The sequence below is a fragment of the Tiliqua scincoides genome, chromosome 4, assembly GCF_035046505.1.
Source record: "Tiliqua scincoides isolate rTilSci1 chromosome 4, rTilSci1.hap2, whole genome shotgun sequence".
Lineage (NCBI taxonomy): Eukaryota > Metazoa > Chordata > Lepidosauria > Squamata > Scincidae > Tiliqua > Tiliqua scincoides.
Genome location: NC_089824.1, coordinates 156,571,572 through 156,598,122, shown reverse-complemented (window position 1 = coordinate 156,598,122; position 26,551 = coordinate 156,571,572). Strand labels below are relative to the sequence as shown.

The window sequence follows — 26,551 nt, the reverse complement described above, 5'->3', positions numbered from 1 at the left end:
TTTTTTGCTTTGCAACTGATAACTCGCAGATCCGGAGGGCCCACTGTAATTAACTTTTATGTTTTGAATGGGTGGTTAATCTTGCACCTTGTGCAAAAATAGTGATCTGTTGTGTATGCTTCCTCTCTCCTTTTTAAGAATTTAACAAAAGACGAATGTAACTCTTAATCTTTTTTTTTTTTTCTCTACTAGCCCAACTTCTGATGGTGCTGCAGCTGCTGTTCTGGCTAGTGAAGAGTTTGTGAAAAAGAATCGGTTGGAATCAAAAGCTGTTGAAATTGTGGCCCAGGAGCTGGTTACTGATTTTCCGAGCACGTTTGAAGAGAACAGCTGCATTAAAATGGTAGCTTTGACACTTAACTTATGCAATTGGATTCGCTGGTGTTTGCCTTCAGTAAACACATTATAAGTTATGAAACTGTCTAAGACTGTGCTTCCCAAACTTTTTAGTGCCAGGATCCACTTTTTAAAATGACAATCTATCACAACCCACATACTAGACAAAAAAAGTACTATAGAAATAAATGTTTGTATTTATTAGTAATATTATTAAAGTATTATTAATAATTGGGTCCTGTATTCCCAAGGCTTCTAGAGATCTTACATACAGTATTTGTTTGTAGACATTTGCTACACTGCCCTTTAGAAATGGGTATCAAGGACTGTTTCCCCCAACCCTTTATAGTCATTCCAGGGTACCCAGAATGCTGAACTAGAAAGCAATATGTGCAGTTAGGGACTACCAGGCCAGACAAAAGGCTAAAACTGGGTTTAAATTTGAGCTATGGCACACCAATTACTAGGGAAAATCAGAAAATGTGATATTTTAATTTGGGAGTGTGGAGATTACCACATACCACAGGTTAGCATACCAGCCTCAAGAATAGTTTCTCCATCCAGATTGACCACTGTGCAGTTTTCTTCTGCAAACTGGGCAAGGGTGCTTGCAAAAATTTTTTTTAATATTTCAGAAACCTTTTGTGACCCACAAAAAATTGACTTACAACCCATGGTGGGTCCTGACCCATAGTTTGGGAAACACTGGTCTAAGAAAGGATACTTGCAAGTATGATGTACAATGATACTTGTGAGCACCTACAGCATATCTGTGAGTGAGCTCTATGGCTGGGAAAATCTAATATATAGAGGCATGTATTATATGAATTGGTCCACATGTAAATTCATGCTTTAGACCTGATAGCAGGGTACATTGGTTTGCTAAAGTAGCACATGAAAATGAATATAGAAACACAATGTTGTGTTTTAAAAGGAATGAACATTGAAAGAATATTCTATAGCTTGTATCCTAACTTTCATTTCTGTGAATGGAAGGCACTTTCATTAGCACAAAGGGTGGTATAAATAGTTGATGTCCTCGGAGCACTTTGTGCCTTATAAATTCCAGCTCCAATCCTCCAGAGAGGTTTTTCAAGGGGCACACAAGACCATCAGGGAGAAGTTCATTTCCATGCATGTATGGATTTTTTTTTTAAAGTTTAATGAAAGTTAAACAGAACATTTGTAAAGCAAATGTGCTGTATCTCTTAGGTGAATTCATATTTTACAACCTCTGTTGAGGATCATGTATGGACACTTGTATTCCCTGTTAATGCTACTAACATTGTTGCTAATGTTCAATTTTTAATTTTATCTAAAATATTTTTATTCCACTTTTCTTTCAGTCAAAGCGGCTATTGTGTCTAACATAAAGCTGAGTGCATGTATGCATTTTCTTAATTTACAGCTCCAAAGAAGCCATTTTTAAAGATATTTGAGATGTCAATCACACTTGAATTGATAACTATATATTACTGTTAATAGGCTGGCTACGATTTAACTAAGACGGCTGCAAATCGTTGTTTTTCAAAATCGGGTCTGAAGCCTGAAGATGTGGATGTGATTGAACTTCATGACTGTTTTTCAGCTAATGAACTAATTACTTATGAAGCTCTGGGACTTTGTCCTGAAGGTATTATTTAATTAAGAAATACTTTAAAAAATATTAAGCACTTTGTGCACAATCAGTCTCACAATTGTCCCTGATTAACCGCTCAAAGCTGACCTGGAAGGAAGGAGGGATTACCAGAGACATACACAATTCCTGAAGTCTGACTCATTTCACCCTTGGTTAAAAGCAGTGTGCTACTATAAGAATTTCAGGTCTGGTTTTGGAAGTGTTGCCCCAAAGGGAACAACTTTTAAAAAAGCACAAGCTCATACAAAACAAATATAAGTTGATAAGACAAGTAGAAGAAGTTACCAAAATAATGAAAAATTATATTTATTTTAATTATTGTACATCAGGCACAGGAAACTACCCAGGTTAAATGAATTATTTCTAGTCATCTTCACTGTGAATACATGGTGGGTGGGAGGAGAGAAGCATATCTGAGTCATTGTTTTACTGGGAGGGGCTGAATTACCTTTTTTGAATAAATTTAATAAATCACTAAGGCCAGATGCCATTCACCTGATAACTCTTAAACATCTCAGATATAAATATAAGTCGTGATCAGAATATGCAACATCAGTGAAATGCCAGACCTCTGGAAAAGAGGCAGATATCTAGCACAATGCCAATTTTTTAAAAAGGGTCCAGGGTGCAACCAAGAAACTGTAGACCTGTCAACCTCTGAACCATTATGTTCAATGGTTGGTTCAAAAATCCTCTGTTGATCAATCATTAATCTCTTTTCTCAACAACCTATTTAGGGAGAGTGTGCAGTAATCCCCCTGACCTAGTCGGTTTGGTTCTTTCAGATTTAGGAATTAATGATTTATTGAGAGTTACACTTCACTTTACACATGTGGGGTTCTGTACTTTGTTTTACATATGTTGAAGTTGTTTTCTCCTTAGAAGGAAAAGCAGTCCTGGTGAAAGTGTGCAAACTGAGGTCCTAATTACATGCTACACACACTTGTGTGTGTGTAACAGTAATCTGATGGCTGCTTTTCCCACAGAAAACTACTTTGGGGCAGAGACTGTTTGACACAGGGAGTACTCATCCACTTTCCCACCTGCTGCTCTCTATTCCAGTTTTTCCCTGTGAGCTTCCTAATAAAACATAAGGGAGAGAGAAGCAATGTGGCTTCCCCCTATGTGGCTTCACCCCAAATGCCTCATTTCCACCTTTTTATCCTGAGAAAAGCAGCTGTCGGGCTTCAGTAAATCCTCAGACACACTACTTTGGAAAGAAGCTCAACTGGCAGAGATTGAGCCTGCTTTTTTTCCAAGGGGGGAGGAACATGTTGATGACCATGTTCCGGAGTAAGTGGTTCAAATTAAAGTCATTGCATTGAACTGCATACCACAACTTTTTTTAAGCATTTCCTGAAAGACAGGCAGAAGGTAAACTTAAATTCAAGAAAAAGGAAAACTTGAGTGCGGTAAAAGTAAAATAGAGTTTTCTCTTATTATTTAAAGGAAAAGCTGGTGAGCTGATTGACAGAGGTGACAATAGTTATGGTGGAAAATGGGTCATAAATCCAAGCGGTGGCTTGCTTTCAAAAGGACATCCACTAGGTGCCACAGGTAATTTATCTTTTTTAAAATCTTTTTCTAAGACTTTAGCATCTGTACATGGAAAATGTGCGATAGAATAACAAATTGGTTGATTTTGGGGGTCATCTTCTATTGATTTTAGAGCTGTGCCCACAGTGATTAAATTTGCTGTCCTGCCTTTTTTAACAGGGCAGAAGAAGGGGGAACAATGTAGCAGGCAACATTTTCCGCATAGTCATATAGTGCTCTGCTAATAGACTTGCTTTGTCTTTTTCTCTTCTCTTCTGCCTACTTTACAAACTAATTTCTGGAAACTGGGAGGCATGAGGCTGAGGGCCCAATTCTATCCAACTTTCCAGCACCAATGCAGTCATACCAAGGGGGTGTGCACTTCATCCTGCAGTGGGACAAGGAGCCTCTTCAGGGTAAAGGAATGTTTGTTCCCTTATGTTGCAGTTGCATTGTGGCTGCATTGGTACAGGAAAATTGGATAGAATGGGGCCCTTCGTCTGGCCATTGGCAGACTTGTTGTTGGCATCCTTCAGTCTCGGAAGACTATGGTGTCACGCTCTGAATGATGGTTCTGGAACAGAGTGTCCTCTCCAGTGCGCAAAGCCTGGGCAAAGTAGGTATGGAGGATAGGCTGTTACCCATGCAGCAAATCCCCCCTCTCCATGTCGCTGGAATGGTCCAATGGAAAGGCAGAGGCCAATATGGTTGGTTCCAGCGGCGTCGCAGGAGTTGCCAGAACGTGACTGTGTTCAGCCATGAACTGCCTCAGGGACTCCGGCTCCTGATTTTGCCTCGAGGTTGACTCCTGAAGCCTTTTCCATAACTGGATGTAGCCCACAAGGCAGTGGAGGTTTGGGATCAGAGTTTTCCTTCTCTCAGATGAGCTGCCTTCCCAGGCTAACAAGTCCCATCTACCCGGTGGCTGTTTAGTCGCCTCTTACGACAAGTACGGCCAAACTGAGGGCCTATTCTTATCCCCAGCCCCCAGGGGAGATTAGCAGACTAGTCAGTACTTTTTGGGATAGAGAGATTAATGGTTAAGGAAGTGCAATTTTGCTTAGAACTTCAAAGATTAATCTCTAAGAACTTTGAAATGCAGCACAAGCATCTCTTTCTGCCACAAGGACACCAGTTGGGAAACTGCTGTGCATATTGGCTGGCTGATCAATTGGCTTGCAGGCCCCCCCCCCAAATCAGATCATGCATCAAATGCTAACATGACCTGCTCTTTGTTCTAAACAGAAATTTATCTTTCCAAAGGTTCTGCTGATGAAGCAGCTTAAAAATTCTTCTTTAAATAAGCTTCCTATCAGATGCATGTTGCCTTTACTTGAGGAACAATAGAGGTGTCTGGGTAAAAGTCACTGTTCTTGGACTCTGTCCTACTTTCTATTATCTTCTTAACAAAGAAGGTTGAGAGTGCATTCAATGCATGTCTACCTAGAAATATGTTCCATTGTGTTCAATGGAGCTTACTCCCAGGAAAGTGTGTATAGAATTGCAGCCTGACTTCAACTTTTTTCTAAAGTTCACTGCTGACTTACAACTTTTAAAAAAATTAATCCAACTTTATGTGTTTTTATATTAAAAAGACTTCTAAAATGATGGACTGCAAATGAGTTTGCACACGGGGAAGAATACTTAGAAGCTGCAAGCAATGTTTTGGATTGTCAGATTATCTGGTCTACATATATGCTGGAGAACAAAACTTGGATAGGTTTACTATAACAGCGGGCATTCCAGAGCCATAATGATGGCTACCCCTGTCAAACTTCCTTTTGGCTGTATTTGCATATAAAACTACTTAAACACTTCAAATACAGTTTTTAGCATACCATGTGCATTCCTGTGTATAAGTGGGGTTGGCTTTGTGTAACGAGAATAGTTTCCTAAATATGCACAATTTCTTCCTTTTCCTAGTTGAGAGAGGAATATGAACATTTCCCAGCTGTGGCAAATATTTGTAACTACTTCCCTAAAAAAAACCCTGGGAAGTGCCCCAGAGATCCAAAGGGACCTAGAGAAAACAGGAATTAAATCATGCAGCTTTTGCTTCTCAATCATGTGTGAACAATTTGGAAGGGGCAAAGATGGAAGAAATAGTCCTGTGGCTGGGATTCTGAAAACCACATTACTACACCAATGCAGCCAGACTTGTGGTTCTCAAATAGCAGGCGTTCATGCTGCACGGCAAACCATTGCTGAATCTGAGAGGAGTTCAAAACCATTTGTGATGTGGCATGGGATTCTGCTGTTTAGAGAAAAGAACACTTAACAGTCCCACTGGGCTACCCAAGACCAAGTGGCTTGTTGGATTTCCAGCAGGGAAAGCAGGCACTCTTGAATGCAGTCTCAATTCTTTCTACATAACAGATCATCTTGAGCTAAAATTGGGCCAGGTTGTTGTCTGCTCCAAAGATGTAGCTTTCACTGTGATTTTATCACCCTGGCCTTATAAAAGTCTGAGGGCCCAATCCTAGCATGTGTATGCCAGCTCACCACCGGAGTGCTCTGTCATGAACGTGCCATAAAGCATGTTTGCGGGCCCTAGCACCTATGGAGCACTGGTCGCATGGACTGCTGGGCAGTGGAGAGGTAGGTGGAGGTGTGGGGGGAGGTGCGTAGGAGGCATTCCCATTCAGGGGGAGGTGGAAGAAGGGTGGGGAGAAGGCAGAGAGGAGACATGCTGGGTGGAGGGAGCAGGACAGGAGGGAAGCAGGATAGGTGGAGCTTTGCTCCACCAGATCCTGAGTCTCCATGTCAGGCAGATGGCCCATTGCAGGTCGTCTCACTTTACCAAGGGGAAGGGGACAAAAGCCCCCTTCTCCTGAGGAGGCTGCAGCAGCTGCCTGGGGTGGACTGGATGCAGTGGCATCCATTTTGGGGGCAGCTCAGGATTGGGCTGCTGAACTCCTTTTGAGTTACTACTCTGACAGCTCTTTTAATTGTAAGGGAAGAACTGTTGTTCTAATGTAATTGGGTCATTCTAATTACTGCATGACTGAATGCAACATTTCTGTTCTAAACACATCTGCAAGTCTTAGTGAGTTCAACAGAACTTTTTCCTGGCTGTGGTATCAGATTGAGAAGTGTGTATGTAGGCAGCTGCTAACAGCAAGACACAAGCTATCATGGAAATTAGTTATGAGCTGAAAACGTGTTATAGCCATTTGGCTGATATGAATATTCTTCCAATATCCTGTTCATGAACATAGTGGATGAAAAGATGTTGTTAATACGAAAACAGATGCCATAATAAGTCTGTCATTAGTGCTGATGGACTTGATTTATTTCAAAAAGAGCTGCTGATGGGGGGGACGACATGACAACGACAGGTCCCATGGATCTGGTCTGGAAGGAAGAATAGTCTGAATCTTCCCCCCCACCCCAACATGGCCGCTACTTTGCAATAAAAAAATCTTATGTTAGCACCAATAGATTCCTTTCACTTAAAAAAAAATAGCAAGCTATTTGGGCATTGATTTGAGATCAGGGCCATGGTGCTAGGATTAAAGCCCCCTACTTCTCCATGGACGGAAGTTCTCCAAGCTGACGGAACATACCAAGATCCAGGTCTACAGAGCTTGCGTCCTGAGTACACTTCTGTACTGCAGCGAGTCATGGACTCTTCGCTCACAACAGGAGAGGAAACTGAGCGCTTTCCACATGCGCTGCCTCCAACGCATCCTCGGCATCACCTGGCAGGACAAAGTTCCAAACAACACAGTCCTGGAACGTGCTGGAATCCCTAGCATGTATTCACTGCTGAAACAGAGACGCCTGCGTTGGCTCGGTCATGTTGTGAGAATGGATGATGGCCGGATCCCAAAGGATCTCCTCTATGGAGAACTCGTGCAAGGAAAGCGCCCTACAGGTAGACCACAGCTGCGATACAAGGACATCTGCAAGAGGGATCTGAAGGCCTTAGGGATGGACCTCAACAAGTGGGAAACCCTGGCCTCTGAGCGGCCCGCTTGGAGGCAGGCTGTGCAGCATGGCCTTTCCCAGTTTGAAGAGACACTTTGCCAACAGTCTGAGGCTAAGAGGCAAAGAAGGAAGGCCCATAGCTAGGGAGACAGACCAGGGACAGACTGCACTTGCTCCCGGTGTGGAAGGGATTGTCACTCCCGGATTGGCCTTTTCAGCCACACTAGACGCTGTGCCAGAACCACCTTTCAGAGCGCGATACCATAGTCTTTCGAGACTGAAGGTTGCCAGTATACTTCTCCATGGTTCCATTTCAGTTACTTTTGAAACAAATACTAAGCAGATCAGCGCTGTTAAGTGGAATCATAAGGTGCAATTATTTTGAAACTGCTGTAAATTGTCAAGGCTTTGGAATCTTGACAATTGATAAAAATTTAGGTTTCTTTTGAGCATTCGCTTAACTATTCTTTTTTCAAGTATATGTCTGCACCATGATCATTAGAAGCATTATTTATTTTTTAAAGGAGTCAGCCTGAGAGCTTTTTAAAAAAAATGGCAAAGTTGCTTATGAGCATGCAGGCTCATCTGACCCTGAATTACTGTTATTTTTAATTTGGGGATTAATTCTTCTGATTCTTGCACTGTGATGGATTGGTGTTTTACTCTTATTCAAGTACAGATGCTTAGCAGACAGTGCAGAGTTTGCAAACTGGAATTACTCTTTGTAATTAATATCTGACATGGAACAATGTGATCTGTTGGGCGTTTTTGCTAGGCTGCCCTGTAATTGGATGTTGGATGTTGATTTCTAAAATGCTTGAGGTAGTCAGGTATTGAGGATTCTGGGTCAGTGCTGAACTTTGGTCCTAGGTGCTATGTGTTAAACAAATGTTGCGTTTTTCCCCCCTCTGACTTTGGCCTTGAGTTTTGGAAGGGAATACAGGGGCTGTTTGGTCAGAATGATGAAAGATTCTGTAGTGCAGGAACCTTATGGCACTCATTCTGTTGCCAAGATCAGCATTTAATCTGTGTACAGGTAGTGTTTTCTGAGGTCAGTAGGAGTGGGGAGTTCTCAGTGGCAACTTCTGTTCTTCATATCTTTCTAGTTTCTAGAAAAACTGGTTTCTAGTTTTCGTAGGTGGGCCCATTTGTTCCAGGAGCAGAGCTGGATGACATTGTCAGGTGGAGACTAGTTACATGTGTGATGTGTGTAGTGCTGGGTGCCTGCCAGGTGAGCATGACCAAGACAGTCTTGTGGTACTCTGCCTGATGGTAAAGAAGCATTTCCCTAAATGCTTCCAACATTTTGGTTTTTCAGAGCAACCTCCCTCCCTCCACTCTAGCTGACTCACAGGCTTAGGAGAAGACTTGCCTTCTGGGAAAATTCCATGACCAGTCATACCTTTCTTGGTATGGCTACAGATTTACACTGGTAAACCAGGTCATAGCCTGAGAGTCCCCTGACTTTAAAGTAAGCAAAGTCATTAGCAGACACAAAGGAAGTACTTTCAGTCTTGGTTTCCCTCAATAACTCCATGGTAAATTGAATCACGTGTCTTGTGGTAATTGAGGCACAGGCCTCCTAAGCAATCAAGGAGTCCTCTGCTGCACCCTTTTTAGGATATGAAGCAATAGAAGGCATTCCTTTGCAACCAGGCACTCCCTCTATGTCTCTCTCAATGAAAGCAATTTCAGATTCTTTACCTTGCTTCCCTCCCTGGAACTAGGTAAGGCCCCCTTGAGTTCGTTTTTTCCAAACATTTTTCTTTCTTTTTCTTTACCTTTGAACCAGCAGATTGCTGTGTTTCAGCAACTTAGCCCCTCAATTCCTGCAACAGTACAAGTGTCATTATAGGATGTACCGTGACTTTGGCCTTTGGCAGCCTGACCTTTGGCACACAATGCTATCTGGTTTCTGTGTCTTGGTGGAGTCAAACTAACCACGTGCTTAGTGTTTCTATCGTTTGATGTGAGTGTGTGGGTATCTAGTAGCACAGTCCTAGGCAGGTCTACTCAGAAGTAAACCCTGTTGTGGATAATGGTTATCACAGGGGCTACACTTTCAGCAGCATTGCTTCTGATTGTGAAAAGACTGATGGTGTACCTTGACAGTGACAATTGTCGTCGGTACAAAGGACTTGTACCAACCCAAGTGCTCCTCTGGACTGTACTCTTAATTAAGTGGTCTTGGCACAAAGCAGCCTCAGTCATGGAGCATGTTTCCTAAAAAGCCTTACCTCTGCCCCTTTCTTGCTGTTATTCAGAAGACAAGGGCTTTTAGATCTACACGAGCTAAAAAAAATGATGCACTTGGTTTTTGTGTGGCATATTTTCATTTTGCACTAAAAACATTTATTTTGCAATTTTATTTTATTTTGTAGGCTGTTCTGAAGCACAGGGCATAAATGTTAATTTCAAAATTGCAAGTTTCCAGTAGCTCCTCATTGTGGCTTTGGTTGTGATTGAGCTTTGTTGAAAATTGATGCTCTGTGATGCTACCATTTCTATAATGGGCCCTCTCCAGAAATTTGGGAAATCACCTTTTTGTAGTTACTTAGTAAAGTATAAACTTAAGAAGTTTTTATGGTGTTTTTTTTTAAACATACGTTTTAATGTATGTTTTTTTTAAAACACATGAGCCATGTTTAATGGAAGAAAGTTGGTTACGTCACAGTGGGAAATGCATCTTTTTAACCAACAAGGTTAATCATAATGCTTGAATACATTTTTCCCTTTAATAGCTTTCCTTATTCAGGGCTGGGCATAATGAATAATGCAAAGCTGTTGAAATACTGCTTGATCTACGCTCTCTGTGCTTGATGCATTAGGTCTGGCTCAGTGTGCTGAGCTGTGCTGGCAGCTAAGAGGAGAAGCCGGAAAGAGGCAAGTTCCCGGTGCAAAGGTTGCTTTGCAGCATAATCTGGGCCTTGGTGGTGCTGCAGTCGTGTCTCTGTACAGAATGGGCTTTCCTGAAGCTGCAAGGTGAGCTTCAATTCTTTTTTGTGCATTGTCCATGTTATAGCAGGAATAGTCATCTCAGACAGCTAACCATTTTTACCTTTTAAAACACAACCATGCCCTAATAGTGGGACAAAACATGACCCAGTGATTTATTTCTGAAGTTTTGCCATGTTTCAGTGCTGAATTAGGCAAACAGCTGTTGGGATTTAATATATATAGGAAGAACATTGGTTTTGAATGCAAGCCCTTGTTCCACATTATTATTATTATTTTTAAAGAACCACTCTGGTTTCTGCAGCTATTGGAAACTTTCATTGTGGTTTTGGTCATGGTTTTAGAGGAGTTCAGTTTTAATTGTGTTTTCCTAAGTCTGCTTCCATGGTTAAGGGGGGGGGGGAATCCTAAAGTAAACAGTAATGGAATGTGCAGTATTGGCAATTACACGTTAATATGGTAGCATGTTAATAATCATAATAATTAAGAATTGCAGTGTGATCTAGAAAACAAAAAAAGGTTTTGAAAGTTACCTAAAAGGAATGAGAACTTTGAAATTTCACAGTAATTTTGTGTACACAGCAAGGAAATTCATTCTTCAAATGAGTCGCTTTGAGAGGTTTCTATAGCTTTTTATTTTATTTTTGACTGCTGAAAAAAAATCCTGTAACTTTCTACAAGTTGTTCCCCAATGGCAGCTAAACTTGGATTATGAAAAATATTTGTATTTTCTGGTGTACTTTATCAATGTTTAGAAATGTCTTTCGCGGACAATCCTGTTTTCAAACAGTTGGTAAAGGCCTGTTTGCTAAGAAGAATTTAATAAATTTTAAATGCATTTTTGCGCAGCTGATGAGGTAAAGTGACTGGGGCTTCTTTTTGAAAGGTTTTATTTAATTCTCAATTTAAATCAGTTTGGGAGGTTAAAAGTGGTCTTGAAAAGGTCTTTCCACTCTGTTTTTGGAAATGTCTGTTCAAGTGCCTTTTAGAAACGTTTGATTCATACAAGTACGAGCAAGAGAAATTAAGAACTATTAAATTTAATGAAAGGTAAAGCAGAAGTAGTTTGGGTTTGCCTGTCCCGGAAATGGAGATCTTTGTGTGTGAGAGTCATTGCCAATTTTATTGATCTTGAGGTATGATCTAAGGATTCACATTTGCAGCCTCCTTTTCCTGTACAGGTGTGCATTCATGCACACAGTGTGTCCTCTGTCTCATTTTCAAGCTGAAGTAGTGGGTAATACAAAGAATGTACAGGTGGGCCCATATACAAATACATGGGGATTTGTTTCACAGAACCCCCTGCAGATGCCAAAATCTGTGGATGATGAAGTCCACTGATTTGGGCATCTGAAATCCTCCAAATGTATCCGAAGCATAGCTCCAGTCATGCCCAGAGGACTTTCTGAGGGCCAGGGAGGCCTCCCTGGCTAGAAGGCCTTGTAAGGCTTCTGGAAGGCTGAAAATTGTGACTTCCACTTTTTGACTGGAACTCACCATTTTTGGCCTTCTGGTGGCCCTAGAAGGCCTTCTGGGGCCCATGGAGGACATGCGCAGCCCCCACAGGCCTCGGAACACCCTCTGGAAGTGACAGGAATGCAGCTTCCATGGCCTCTGGAGAGTCCAGGTTGGACCCACAATCCAGCTTTGAACCTGCAGATGATCAAATCTGCAGGTCCTGAATCAGTAGGTAATGCAGGCCACCTGTATTGCGCTTGCAGAGACAGGTCCACACCTGTATGTTTACTCCATTGAAAGTGGAGGAATCTGTCATCTTCAGCCCAGTACATTTTCATTGCTAGAATCCTTCACTTTTATTGATCCTTAGGCTATACCTGTTTAAAGGAGGCAGTGCTGGAGGGCATGTTTCCCTACAGCTTGGACAACAAAAAATGTGCATAACAGGCTCCCAAATGAGAATTGAATAAAATCACCGATTTGGTGCTCTAAAGTTAGAAAGCAGAAGCATTAAAAGAAGGCCACGTGTAGGGAAAGTGGTGAAGAGAGCCTCAAAACGTGAAAGTGTTGTCCTAGAATATCATGATGATTTTTGGTGGTAACAGTGAAAAAATTCCCCTATTGAATATAGCCTCTAGAACCTGGGCTATTTCATTTTGAAGACACTAACTTTGAGTAATTTTCTGGGGTTTAAATAACTCTGGAACTTATAATAAAGTTCTGTTTCTGATTTTTTCTTTGCGCTTCAGAACATAGTAATTATTTTGCATAACTTAGGGAAACTTTAACATTTATATCCTTTCCCACCTGTTATCAAGGGTTGCATTAGATGGATTGCATTATATCTTTATGCCAATTTATCTTTGCTGCAATTCTGTGCTTATTTTCTTCCTGCAGCAGTGCCTTCAAGTTGTCTCATTGCAAAATTATGTAAAAAGCTTACGTGAGCATTCAGCATGGTTATGCAACTGAAGCACTGGGAGTTAATTTAGCATAAAGGTGGCACGTTTCCTAGTTGTAAAGTTTCAGATAGGTGTTCTCCTCTTACAGGTGCCATAATTGGTTTCTGAACCTGATTAGTCTCAAAAGGGCAGGATTTGGTTCCTTTTATTGTGCAAGTTAATGCATAAACCATTCTCAATACTGATTTTTTTCCCTTCCAAAAAGCAACAAAGTCAACCCTGGATATAAAGAATGTGTAAAATACCTGTCCCTAGAGAAGAACAGTCCTGTTCTGCTGGGTCCTGAGCAGGATTGGATCTCAGTCCTTTTCCTGTACTAACCCATGGTGAAAGCTGGAGGAGTATAAAATTGTGTCATGGTACTTGTCAGGATCTTATGATGTGGCTTTCATTTGTTCATATAAGAGTACTATCTAGAAAACTGTAAATTGATCCCTGGGTACAGTTCTGCACTTGTGCATGTCACTTATATAGTCATCATATCTCAGAGGCTCTTTGATTCTTCAGCTTGAAATAATTGGAAGATGCACATATGTGAATGTACATGCAGGAGCACACAAAATATCCTTACAAAACAGAGGCTGTGTTAAATGTCAGGCATGAAATCATAACTTAAATGGACCTGAAGTGATTTTTTTATTTCCCCTTTGTAGCAATCGGCGAATCCAAGCTGTTCCCACCAATGCAGTTGTTGATGGGTTTAAGGCAAGTCTTGTCTTCAGAGAAATAGAAAAAAGACTTGAAGAGGTATGCAACTGAATAAAACAAACTTATTTGTGTTTTTAAAACTCTACACAGTTATGGAATAACTGAGAACACTTCATTTGTGCAATGGCATAGGAATAAACCTGTGACTACAGGTGGAACCTTGTTTCTATGGGGGATCTGTTCTCGGACTCCCCACAGATACTGAAGTCCACAGATAATTTGCGGTTTTCGCCCCTTTAAGTGTTGCAGAGGCGACCGGTGCACATCACAGCTCCGGTCGCCTTCAGAGGGCTTTCTGAAGCCCGCAGAGGCTGCGCTGGTCCACCTGCAGCCTCCGCAGGCTGCAGAATGGGCTTTTCAGCCAAAAAAACACTGCTTCTGGTTTCCTTCAGGGGCTTCCCTGGGCCTCAGAATGCCTTATAAAAACATCACTTCGGTTTCCCTCAAGAAATCAGAAGTAGCATTTTTTTGGCTGAAAAGACCATTCTGAAGCCAGCAGAGGCTGTGGGCAAATGCGCACAGCCTCTGTGGGCTTCAGAAAACCTTCTGGAGGTGATTGGAGCACAGCTCCAGTCACCTTCAGAGGGCTCAGGTTGGGTCAAGCCTGGCTCAAAGCAGGTCCAGGGGACCCGTGTTGAGCCAGATCTGCAGATACAGAGACCCCGCTTGTATTGTTCCAGTTAAGTTTCTATTTAATTGGCAGAAAAAAAGTTTAGTTTCACAATGATCCCTTGTTCCCTCCCCCCACAACAAGCACATACATGTGAGAACCAGGGCACAATTTTATCTTAAAGAATGTGGTAGTTTGTGTTTGCCTCAACAATGCCTGGAACAGGTTTCTCTGAAATACAACTTGTGCTGTGCAGTATTAGAAGAAACAGGCATAATGTTTTGACTTTTGCAACTAGAACAACAGCATGCCTCCTGTTTGTGAGATGCAGTACCATGAATTAATACTGGATGCCTGACTCCTGGCAGTGGGACAGGGTGGGGCAATTCAACTTTGCCACTGAAAGGTTCTGATGTAATATTTGCAAGTGTTTTTCCCTTCTGCATAAAACAATTATGATAGGTTGAACAATTGCACATGAGATTTCTATCTCCAGAGACAATTTGGAAAGTTGTCTACAGGGAATTTCTCTTCTGTGTGCATACATGTTTCACACTGAACTAAATGTGATGGGTATACTAGGAAGTAAGCTAACAAGTTGCAGAAAGTTGGCTGGGTCAAGCATCACTATCCTATAGTCCAGCTGAAAGACAAGTGGTAATATTCAGAGCAGGCCACTCTGAAGACAGACTGCTTGGGAGTAGGCAGTGCTTTCTTGCAGATGAACTAGAGTCAAGAAATTCAAGCATTTGCACACCAATTACTGTGACAGCTGCTATCAAAGCACTTATCCCCAGAGCTAAGTGCCATGTTAGCAGTCACCCTCTGTTTTAGCATGAGACCCTGACAAATGTTGGCTTCTCATTTTAAGTTCTCTTGGATTACTGTGGTTAGATGTCTTATCATAGGTGCCTTAAGTTGGACGTCTCAAACCTTGTTTAGGATCCTAAATATTTTATGTTATGTATTTATTGTACCACCTTCCTGTGTTTGCCCAGGTACATAAGGTAGTTTACAGTGTAACAAAATAAAAATGTTACAGAACATAACGTCCTGAGACGTTTCTGCTTTTTGATATTATCTGTTACTGATGATGAGAGCTCCCTGGGTAGAGCATCCTCTTTTGCCTCTGAGTATACCGGTTTGTTGGGACAACAAATGTTGGCAATAACACCAACTTAGCTCTTGAACCTACCAATACAGTGTTAGTTTTTCCAATAAAGCTCCCAAAGTCTTTGTCCTACAGCATACAGAAGGAAATATGAGTCATTGAAATTTTCGTGTAAGTTTTTTTCACAGCAAAATAGTGCTGATTTGCTCTTTCATTGGCTTTATAAGGAAAGTTTAAAGCCGAAAATGACAATTTTGTCTTGAGAAATTGTTTTCAATCGACTATGTCAAGTTGCTGACATTAGTAGTATCTGCTGACTCATTGGTTTTCTAATTTTAATTGGGCCATCCCAACAACCTGATAGGAGCAGTGAGATGAAAAGATTACATAAGCTTTGCTAAGTTTAGAGCTAGAATACTAGGAAAGCCTATAATTTTCAAATCTGGAGTAGTATTTTCCTTTTCAGATTGTGTGTCATTACTTAATCTGTCAGACTTGGTAAACATCAGATGCAACACTGACTTCATCACCTTCTCCTTTGACTCGTCTATGCCCAGTGGCAGGTTCACATAGCTGGGCCCTTATTTTTGGCTGAGGCCAGAATCTGAAAATGGGAAGCTTGAAATTAGCAATGTAGCTTGCTACCTGTCTGTTAATTATAGTTCTACAAAGTGATCCGTCTTAATCTTCATGACCAACTGAATTTTTGAATTACTGTTTTTAAATGGTTGCCTCTTGTGTTTCCTGAAAACTCTGGAGATCTGGCAGAATTTCCTGGAAGAGTAATGGGGGAGGCGGCGTATTGTAGTTCAAAAATGAAAAAGGCAGAAGTGCTGCTGGGTGTATGCAAGTCCTTAAAAGAGCTTTCAACATGATGATCAGAGCTTGCAGTATTGGGGGATGGGGCTGTAAGTTCCTGGTCATGTTCCTGCTTTACAGATAGAAGGTCCCAGATTCAGTCTCTGCCATCTCCAGGTATTGCTGAGAGAGACCCCTGCCTGAAAACCCTGGGAAGCTGCTAATGTCAGACAGCACTGAGGCAGATGGGCCAATGGTCTGACTCCAATATAAAGCCATGTCCTATGCAGGTTTTCAAGTAGTTATCATTCAGTTGTTTTCAGGCTGTACCAAATAAGATGAAATCTTGTTGTTCTGGCTATAATATATTTGTTGCATAATGATTGCAGGAAGGAGAACAATATGTGAAGAAAATTGGTGGTGTTTTTGCCTTTAAAGTAAAAGATGGCCCTGGAGGTCAAGAAGCAACTTGGGTTGTTGATGTGAAAAATGGTAAAGGCTGTGTGGATGTCAACTCAGGTAAGTGTTTATTTTCCATCATAAAATGTTTTCTTGTGTTCTTAAATAAAAGGGACACAACTCTACAGCACTGCAGGTGTGGTGCAGAATAGAAATGGGCTACATTAGAAGGTATGGCATTGGATGAATTGGGTAAAGTAGTGTTCAGATGAGCAATGAAGGGTATCATAAGCTGAATGTCCCCTGTTATGTCCCCATGCTTATTGTATATCTTAAAATCCATTTAAAAGGGCTTGAAAGACAGAATGTCACCCTCCATCAGTGGTGTCTGAAAGGGGGTGCAATGGGTGCTATCCTTGGGGGGGGGTGTCGCAACACTGCTTGAGCCTCCATTTGGCACTCTTCAGACCACTCTGGGTCCAGCCACCTCGTGCTCGCACTGAATGTTGCCACTTGCCTGTGAGAACACAAAGCAACTGGGCCCAGAACAGACTGAAGATCACCAAATGGAGGCAGTCCAGAGACAGGCTTTTTGCATTAAAAGCAGCATGATAGTGTGGAGCGCCAAGGGTGATGTGATTGCATCATCCCCAAACTTCCGAAACACCAAGCTGCTCTAAGTAAGTGCCGCACCAGGTGACAGTCACCCCAGTAACACCTCTGCCTCCTCTATTGCTTAGTTACAGAAAGAGATCTTATTTCTCAAGTCCACTATGTTATTCTATTGGACTTTGGATTAGACTTAACTTATCAGAACAGGATAACTGGCTTGTCCTTGGACAAGGGTTAGCCAAGTTGGTATAAATTAATATCAGTAAGACAGCATCTACTTTCCAGAAAGATATCTTCAGTTTGTTGATGTTTATTCACTGCATTTTATTAAAGAGCAGCAATATATAAAGTGAGCCAGTTCTGCCTGGTCTTTTAAAATAATGAATGGTTTTGAAGCTCATTCTGGGTAAAACTGCAGATAAAATTCTTCTGTTTCTGCCTTGTTAGTAATTAGGTAAGGTGACTATTGCAGTCATCTTGTCTTCCACATTAACAAATTGGTGGTATTGTTTGAGAAATGTGCAAAGGAAAAAGAGATGCACACTTGCCCTTAACTTCCTTGAAAGACTGTGGTGGCAGGAAAAAAAATGCCTTCAGGACTTCTCTGCAGAAATGACAGGTTAGAGTTGAGCTGCCAATAGTCATGGCAAACCTAACATAGGTAACTGACAGGACTTTTGAACAAAGAGTGAGACTAACCACTGTTCACATGCACAGCGTACAATCGTTCAGCATTCATCAATCTTGTACTATTTGCACGCTTGAGTTTGGTATGAACCAGTCTAGACAGGAGCACTGTTGATTGCTACTGCTGTTTCTGCAGGCATGGACAATGCTTAACTGTGCAGTTAGAATTGGGCAGTACTGGTTATGTCAGTAGCTGTCTGAAAGCTCTTCTGGAGCAGTTGCAACTGTAAAAGAATGGAAATTCTTTCTTTGCCTCACCCTTGTAATTCTGATCCTGTCGGCAGTTTTGTATTGACTTTGATGCCAAATTTTTTATCCAATTACACTCAAATAGGAAGCGGAATAGGTCCAAAATTACAGTACCTGCTTAAACAATTGCTGCACTACAATGAGTTCTTAAGATGCTTTCCTAAAGCTGGACAGGTTAATCTCTTTCTGGCCACTTTTCTTCAAGTATTCTGTCTGTGTGCTATTTACAGACAAGAAAGCTGACTGCACGATTACAATGGCAGATTCTGATTTGCTGGCTCTGCTGACTGGCCAGATGAATCCACAAACGGTAAGTAAAGCACAAAGAAAATAGTCTCTCTTTCTCTCTCTTGTTTAATTGTCCTGTAATCTTATTTTTATAGCAGAGACTTAATTAAAACAATGCAGCTTTCCTTCACTTCCAAATTCTTTCAGCTGAGTAAGAGCTGACTTTTACTTCCGGAGTCCTGTTGAGCACCTGCTCACTTCAAAAGAAGGCAAACACCAGTTATTTTCCCAAATGTACATCCAGAGCATTTGGCAAAGTGTTTTGTTGGCAGTTGTTTTAAGTACAGATGGAAAATTTCTTTTGGAATTATTTTTGCTATGACTTGACTGTAACATTGTTCTCTCCTTAGCAGCCTTTAACCTCTGTGACTTTTTGATATGTAATCAGCATATTGTTGAAAATGACCAAACACACAAATAAGTTTTGTTTTTTTTAAATTGTGCATCAAAACCCATTGGAAATTATGCAGCATAATTTTGTAGACTATCTGCCTTTCTTATGAAAGTGTCTTTCCATAGAAAGAGGATACTTTCCTTTTATATCGATGTGTTCAGAGGTTTTAGCTGCATGTAGAGGAGATCTGAATTACTTGGCTTTGATTTTTGGAAGAAACAATCTGAAGATGGTTCGCTATGAAACAGTGAAAAGTACAGTGGGCCGTTGTTATCCGCCTCTTCAGAAGGCCTCCAAAACGCAACTGGCAGTCACTTCCGGGAGGTGTTCTGAGGTGCAGGAAGGCCCATGGAATAGTTTCTAGTTGAGTCCTAAAGGCCCTCGGAGCTGTCAGGAGGAATCCACAGTTGGTGGAATCCACAGATACCAAGGACTTACCCACTATATTCATCAGAAAAATGTAACTTAATTCCTTTTTTTTTTATTGCCTCTAGGCTTTCTTTCAAGGCAAATTGAAGATTGCTGGGAACATGGGCATGGCTATGAAACTGCAGAGTCTACAGCTTCAGCCGGGCAAAGCTAAACTTTGAGCCACTTTAACTTCTGAATGCAATCAACATTTGGAAAATAAGTTTCTTTAAAACTAGGCTGGCACTAGATGTTGGAAGTAGCAGGATGCAGGTTTTTGAATGCAATTGGCTCTAGTTTTCCTAAAGCCTCTGGGTATCAATTCTAGCCTCACCATCCTTAAATCAGCCTAGACCTTGACAAAGTTAATAAAATATTAACAATTGGGATTGTCTAGGATTGTTTATAATGGTTAAAACTGATATGCTATATGTCAAGCCCTAATTTTAGTCCATCTGAAATGGTTTTTAAAACTTCTAAAATAAGGGATCAGTCGCCTATTGTGTTTATGGAATTTGAGAAAGAAAATATTACCTGTCTCGCAAAAATTATTCCTTAATTTTGTTTTAAAATTTTTATCGTAGTTTTAAAAAAGCAAAACTCCTCACTTTGGCCAGGACCCAGACAAAGCCCCAGTGGCTTGGGCATAGTGGTTGTTTGCTTTTTCTTTGAATAGCAGACACATGCATGCAGACCCACACCTCTACTACATTGCAAACTGGTATAAAAGTCCCCTGGATTTCAAAGGTGGTTTGCTATGTGGTTCCAGAGACTGGTGTTGAAGAAACACATGCCCAAAGTTCCCATGGGTTTGTTGAACTAGTTGTACAGTTCTTGGATCCCAGCCTTTGTCTTTTTAATTGACACCATATTGGAAATGAAATTGTATGCATTTGAAAATATAGCAAGTTAACAGTCATGCTTTCCCCTGAATGTATGCTTTGAGTAGATAAAAAAACAAACACTTTTTAAATACTTGATTTGCTTTAATCATGAATATAGAATTCTGGAAATGGGGGATTCTTTAATAAATTCATATCTGATTTTTTTAATTCTTTCTTTTTGGAGGTACTAATGTATTCTGACTGAAAGTTTCATAGTAAACTAAATTGAATCTTTTAGTATGGGTCTGAAATTATTTTTGGTCCAAATTATACTTTGATTATAATATAGAGTTCATCGAAGTTGCACACTTTAGTATTTTCAGATGGTACTGGTATGCAAACAACATATGGTACTACAAAGATGATTGCATGATGTACTAAAATGAAAGTAACTGTGGTGTTTTGTAGATTAAACAGACTTCAGCATTAGAATTCCTGGAGTGTTCTACTCAAAACTGAAACTATGATGTGGGCCAGTAAAATAAAATTTTCCTTCTGTTCTAAACATCAGCCAAGGGGCAGAAGTTAAATGTCTCACTTAAATGTTGTTCCACAGTTGGAATTGCAAAGTATGTCTGCTTTTATCCTTCTGCCAAAAACATTTCCTTCTGCAGGTGTGAGACATAAAAGATTCCTTTTTAATGCCTTTGTGTAATTATAAGGTTCCTGTAATATACAGGGTTTTGGTATAGTCATCATAGAAGGCAATTTATATTAGATTAGAAACAGAAGTGTCCCAAAGATCTATTCAAAATATATAAGCATCTTTATTCTAAAAAAGTGTGGGCACAATTGCAGATGTACCAAAGTAGCATGTCAGTTGACAAGAGCACACAGGCATTATAACATTCTTTTTAAACATAAGTCTCTGTATTTAAAATGGAAGTGTGGCTGTCCTTTGCAAATGCACTCCTTTCTCTGTACATGTGCTGTGTGTGAATGTGTTGCCTACTTAAATATTGGGTATTCTTGGTATCCTTACCTCATGCAGAACGTAGTAGGAGTCCACAATAAGACCCTGCCTTAGGGGGCTATTTAATATGTAAGAGAAGGAGAAGCTAACCAGTTTTCCAGCTTTACTCAAGATATGTATCACTGCTTGGGTATGCATTTATATACAGGTAAGTAAAGAGAGATATTTACTGCTAACTTAAATCAAAGTCATGTGAAGTCTCTGCACCACATTTTTATTTCACACAAAGGACTTTTCAATACATCCTCCTAAATACATGTTATGTACTTAGCTTATGTTACTTTTTAGAATAAAGCTTTGTTCCCATGTTTCTAAGACAAAACTACAAAAACAGCTGTTCAGTAAAGCTGTAGATGTGTAAGGAAATATCAAATGGATTCTAATTTATGTATGAATTTTCACTTTAGAGATACAGAATGCCAAAGTCAGGGACCAATACCTTGTGTCAGAAGAATTAAGGGGAGTGTTACGAATGCTAGTCTGAATTTGAGTCTTTTCCCCCCCTCCAGCTGTAGAAAGACATGCCTGTTCTATAGTTTTCAAAACTAAAGACAACAAAACATGCCCTTCTAAGACTCAAAGATTTACTGTAGAATGACAATTGTGATTTCAAAGCAATAAAAGGATTTTAGTTATAATTTAAATACTGTATAGGCAAAGTTGCCTATAAGAGTTGCCACATAACACAATCATATAGGCAAAGGTCCTTGTGGAAACTACTTGTGTGAAGTAGCTTCCTATGAAGTTCTGACAATTTTATCCTCATCATAATTGTTGCAATGAAATGATTGATTGCCCAAGCTAAATATGAACAGGTGCCTGTGGAATTGCACCCTGCTGTTGCATCATAGCATGATGTGTGTGGGGTAGAGATTATGGGGATGAATTAATTATTCAATTAAAGATTATGGGCAGGTCCAGCAGAATCCACCACTCCCATTCTGTTAAGCTCTTCACACTAAGTAAAAACTAAGTAATTTATCTCCACCGAAGTCACACTGGAGGGCTTTCCTGGAAAGTAGGCTGGCTCCAAGATTCCTGAAGACTTCCCTCCTGCTCAGTGGTGTTGCGTTCCCCCTGAGAACTTTCATCCCCCCGCCACACACTACTCCTCTACCACCAACTGAGCAGCAGATGTTGCACACAGTGACGGGCCTGGACCTGCTGGCACCTGGCACAGAGGCATGATGTGCAGCACCCAGAAGTTGTTCGGCAGTAATACAAAGATATCATTGTGCCACTGCCAATTGCTTCCGGGGAACTGTGATTTCCAGCCATTCAGAAGAAAGGGTGGGCAGCAGGGCTCATCTGTCACCAAGCACACCATGGAGCTCTTCTTGGTAGGGGTTTGGATGGTATGCCTGTCACTATCACCACCGCCCTACCCTAGGACATGGCGCTTCATCCTATAAAAGAATTAATCATTTCTCATCTAGTCTTATGCCGAGAAAGAAACACAGAGGTTATAACATTTTTGTCAATGGGAATTAATTTCTATCATTGAAAATATTAGCAGGCTTAGCACTTTTCCTATACATCTGCTTAGAAACTTTTAATTATTTTTTGTATTCTCAATGGGCAGAACTTTTTTGGCATTGCAGAGAATGAACTAGCAAGGATGACCCACACTCCATTGGCTTGCAAGAATTTGTATGGGGAATCAGTTTCATTTTGCTTAAATTTTTGCCTTGTAATTAGCGATGTCCAAACACACAAAGAGCCTGATTGTTCAGAAAAATGCAGGTATTCAGTACTTGTTGAGATTCTTTTTGAAAATGTCATACCCCACACTTTGCTCAGACCTCAATATGTATGTAGTTTAAAATGTTTTGTCAAGAGCTGCCTATGAACAAAGCACCAAAATAAGCATGTTGGTCCGTTTGCTTGGTTGTATTGAGAGACAAAGGGCTGCTTCACAAAATCATGTCTATTCTATCTGTTATCCCTTAATTCAGGCTTTTTCAACCACAGTGCTGTGGCACACTGGTGTGCTGCGAACTGTCCCCAGGTGTGCCGTGGGAGTTTGGTGGAGGGTCACTTATGAATAGGACCACTGGGGGATATGATGTGCCCCCCAACAGCATGATGTGCCTTGACAATTTTAGTACCTTGTCAGTGTGCCATGAGACAAAAATGGTTGAAAATCACTGCCTTAATTGTTGCCTGCTGAACTCTAAAGTTTTCAGTGGAAGGTATGGTGTCTGAGTTGACAATTAATAATAGGGAAGTTTCGTCTGTGGAGATTAGCCCCGGGTGGGGGGGAGTGTGTTTCAGGGCTCACACATGACATTTTTTAGATGTAAACTTTCAAGGTGTACCTTTAACAAGTATCCGCACATGTGTGCCATTTACATTCACCGCTCAGAGTAGTGAGAGTGTGTTGCTTCCCAGTGTACCACATGCATGGTGACAAACCATGTGTAATGCATGAGGTGATCTTAACTCATGTATTCAACAAGTATGAACATGCATGTGTAAATACTTAAGTACTTGTTTTTTACTTGTAAAGTACAGGTATTTTACTTGGAAGGACTGTGTCTCAGTGGTAGAGCATCTGCTTTGCATACAGAAGGCCCCACGTTCAATTCCTGGCATCTCCAGATAGGGCATAAAAAAGTATTCTCAAACCCTGCAGAGTCTCTATCAGTTTGTGTTGACAGTACTGACCTAGCTGGATCATTCAGGATAAGGTAGCTTCCAGTCACTCCAATGCAGGTAAACTGACAGACAGCATCAGTTCTGCGTAGGTATAATTTAATTGAAATCCAAGACTGCTTTTTGTATTTGCAATGTGCAAATCTGACTTTGGGGCAGGCAGGGGGAATCAAGATTCATCTTGTTACCATTGTAATGGTAACAAATAAAGCGAAGGTGGACAAAATGTACTCAGGTGAAGTACTCTGCAGCCTGATCATACATGTGGGTACTCAGAAGTAAATCTTACTTACCTAGTTGGCCGTGCAGGTAGGACTGCATAGAATTGTGCCCTTTATTGGTTTGCTTAAAGTTATGTGGATCTGGCAAACTATGGTTAAATCTTCTGAGATTTCTGGAAACTAAGGTATGGTCAAGAATATCGGAGCCAGAGATACTCTGGTTTCACAGTGGCTTTCTATTCAATATAAGTAGATGTTTTGTGAGAAATGAATTGTAACAAAAGCTGTGAGAGCTTACTACCCTGACAAAAATGAATGCTTATGGGTTGAGTTAGGAATGATAATTCTTTTTACCCATCATTCCAACAAAATATACGAGATCAAAGCCTCGACTTTCTTTTCCTTTCAACATGTATAGTGACATGGTCTGAGTATGCCATTGTCTGAGTATAGTCTGCTTGGAATAGGGCTGTTCTTTCTGGTTCTTATAAAGTGCCAGCTTGCTAATACTTGTTCAGAAGGGACAAATAAATTTCCCACATCTGGAAGACAAATACTGAAAGTAAATCCCATGTTGTATGGAACCAATTTACGGAGTGCTTGGAAACAGATGTGGCTGTGGTAGAGGCGGCACCATGAATTACCCAGATCTTGTGTGCTTTAAGTGAAGTCTCTGCAACTCTTGTGAAAAGTGACACTTTAAAATGATGGACATATTTGATCTTTGTGGTCAAACTGTGAAGCAATCCCCTCAACAAAGAGTTATTTTAAAGGTGTCAGTGCTGGTATACCAACTGCAGTAAAAGCCCCATAATCTCGGCCTCAGAAATCTGCAGCCAGTGTCACTCTATGTTCCCCATGTGCCACTTATTAAAAAATAAAAACCCTGTGTCATGGAGTCCTATGTCAAACAGCCTATCCGTGGCCTCTTTACATATGATAAAGACGATTCTCCATTTGTCTGCCATGTATTTCTGCAATAAACCTGAAATGTGTGATGGGAAGCCACTAGATTTAAATTGCATGATAAACATGTGCCCAGAGCCATAGTCAACCTTAGAGCCTGGAGGAAGATATTTACTGTACTGTCAGAGGCTCCCTCTTTCCATATTTAAGGGCCTTAACATAGTTGAGGCATTGCTTTTCCTTACTCAGCTGAAAGTGGGATCTATCAGTATGGTGCCATAGGGCAGGATATAAATTTCTCAAATAAACAAACAAACATTAGTTACTGAACACTAATAAAGGTACTGGATACTGTTACACTGTAGGACAGCACTTCTTCCCAAAGTGTGGGTTGCGAGCAAGCACAGTGAGTCTCAATCTTGGCCTCCCGCCCACCCTTGTGCTGGTTTGGCTCCAAATAGGTGTCATTCCAGGAGCCCCATTACTCACTGGAAGCTCTCCTCACTCAGCAACCCACTCTGTGAGCTCCTCAGAAGCATTCATAAACTGCTTTTGGTTTGCTTCCTAAAACCAAAAGTGGCTTACCGAGGCTTCTGAGGACCATTCTGAGACCCGCAGAGGCCTCTATTGTGGGTCACTGGGTCGGGAGAGGCCTCTAGCACCACCAGGAGCATTGCAGCCCACCACAAAGGACAAGATGGGTTGCAGCGCTGCAAAGTTTGGGAACCCCTGCCGTAGGACATGCAATTGCAAAGGAGCAAGCCAACACTGCAAGTGAAAATCCTGCTGACCTGCTGCTTGACAGAAAAAGGGATGACGCTCTAGTCTAACTCCTGTCTCCCAAACAGGTGATCTGCAGAGTTCAGGAGAGATTTTGATGGCAGTACTCCCAGGAAACACAGCACAAGTAGTACAGGAAGGTGGGGTTGAACCAATCATTTTGGCCTGCTCCTGATGAGTAAACAGTGACTTTCCAGTAAAGGCTGGCATAAAATTGCATACTGAAGTCAGAATCAATATCACAACTGTATATAGTATTTTAAAAGATGGGAGGGCAGTGAGAAAATCAGTAGAATGCAGTGGGTTAGCTGAGATATCATCTGATGTCTCTGTAAATAATGGCTAAGCTGGTGAGAGAGGAAGATGGGGAGACAGGAAAAAAGGAGATGAGATGAAAAGCCCTCCTAAAGAATTCTGAGCATTTTTTTGGCTCCATCTGTGGGTTATGTGCATGTGAGGATTGACACACACTTGCCCACCAAAAATGTGGTTGATGCTGAGTTGGCAGGTAGGACAAGTAGAGTTTTCATGAGAAGAGGCACTGAAAACTGAGAAAAACTTCCAAGTAGAGGCCAGGAGCTTGAAACATAATTGCAATGCAAATATACATTTGTTTTTCAATTATCGCCCTCATTTCTATTCTATTCTTTTCCAAAATCTGTCTTCAAAAACAGAATAAAAACAGTCCAAGAACAAAAACAAACAAAAGGAGCACCAGAAATGTACGTCTAGAGCAAATATTAACAATATAAGCTGTAAAACAAAATGCTATTTTGCTTTACATAGTTGAGGATTGTGGGGGAGGAAGAACCTAAGGGAATCTGCAACAAGTGCCCTGTTTTCTGGTACACCATTGTTGCATGTGTGGTCCTTGGGTCACAGAGTGCAGACTTCAGAGACTGAGAGCAGGAAGTGCGAAAGCAATCCTAGATCTGAGTCACTTTGCACAAAGCAGCCAATTTGTTTAATGCAAACACACTTCTCTCATTGGCTTTTGGGAATAGCTCATGGTCCAGAAGTGGATCCTTTCCAGTCCAAGTAAGCCAAGATTG

At 41.0% G+C, this 26,551-nt stretch overlaps 1 protein-coding gene across 1 annotated transcript in view; it reads left to right on the top strand.

Moving 5' to 3' along the window:
- SCP2 (sterol carrier protein 2) overlaps positions 1 to 20,201 on the top strand; it is a 35,603-nt gene extending 15,402 nt beyond the window's left edge. The window contains exons 9-16 of the mRNA XM_066623559.1: positions 193 to 343; positions 1,822 to 1,969; positions 3,425 to 3,532; positions 10,270 to 10,423; positions 13,470 to 13,563; positions 16,433 to 16,562; positions 18,221 to 18,300; positions 19,167 to 20,201. Of these exons, the coding sequence (XP_066479656.1) occupies positions 193 to 343; positions 1,822 to 1,969; positions 3,425 to 3,532; positions 10,270 to 10,423; positions 13,470 to 13,563; positions 16,433 to 16,562; positions 18,221 to 18,300; positions 19,167 to 19,262 (961 nt within the window). The 3' untranslated portion in view covers positions 19,263 to 20,201. The remainder of the gene's footprint in view (positions 1 to 192; positions 344 to 1,821; positions 1,970 to 3,424; positions 3,533 to 10,269; positions 10,424 to 13,469; positions 13,564 to 16,432; positions 16,563 to 18,220; positions 18,301 to 19,166) is intronic.
- The last annotated feature ends 6,350 nt before the right edge of the window (positions 20,202 to 26,551 follow it).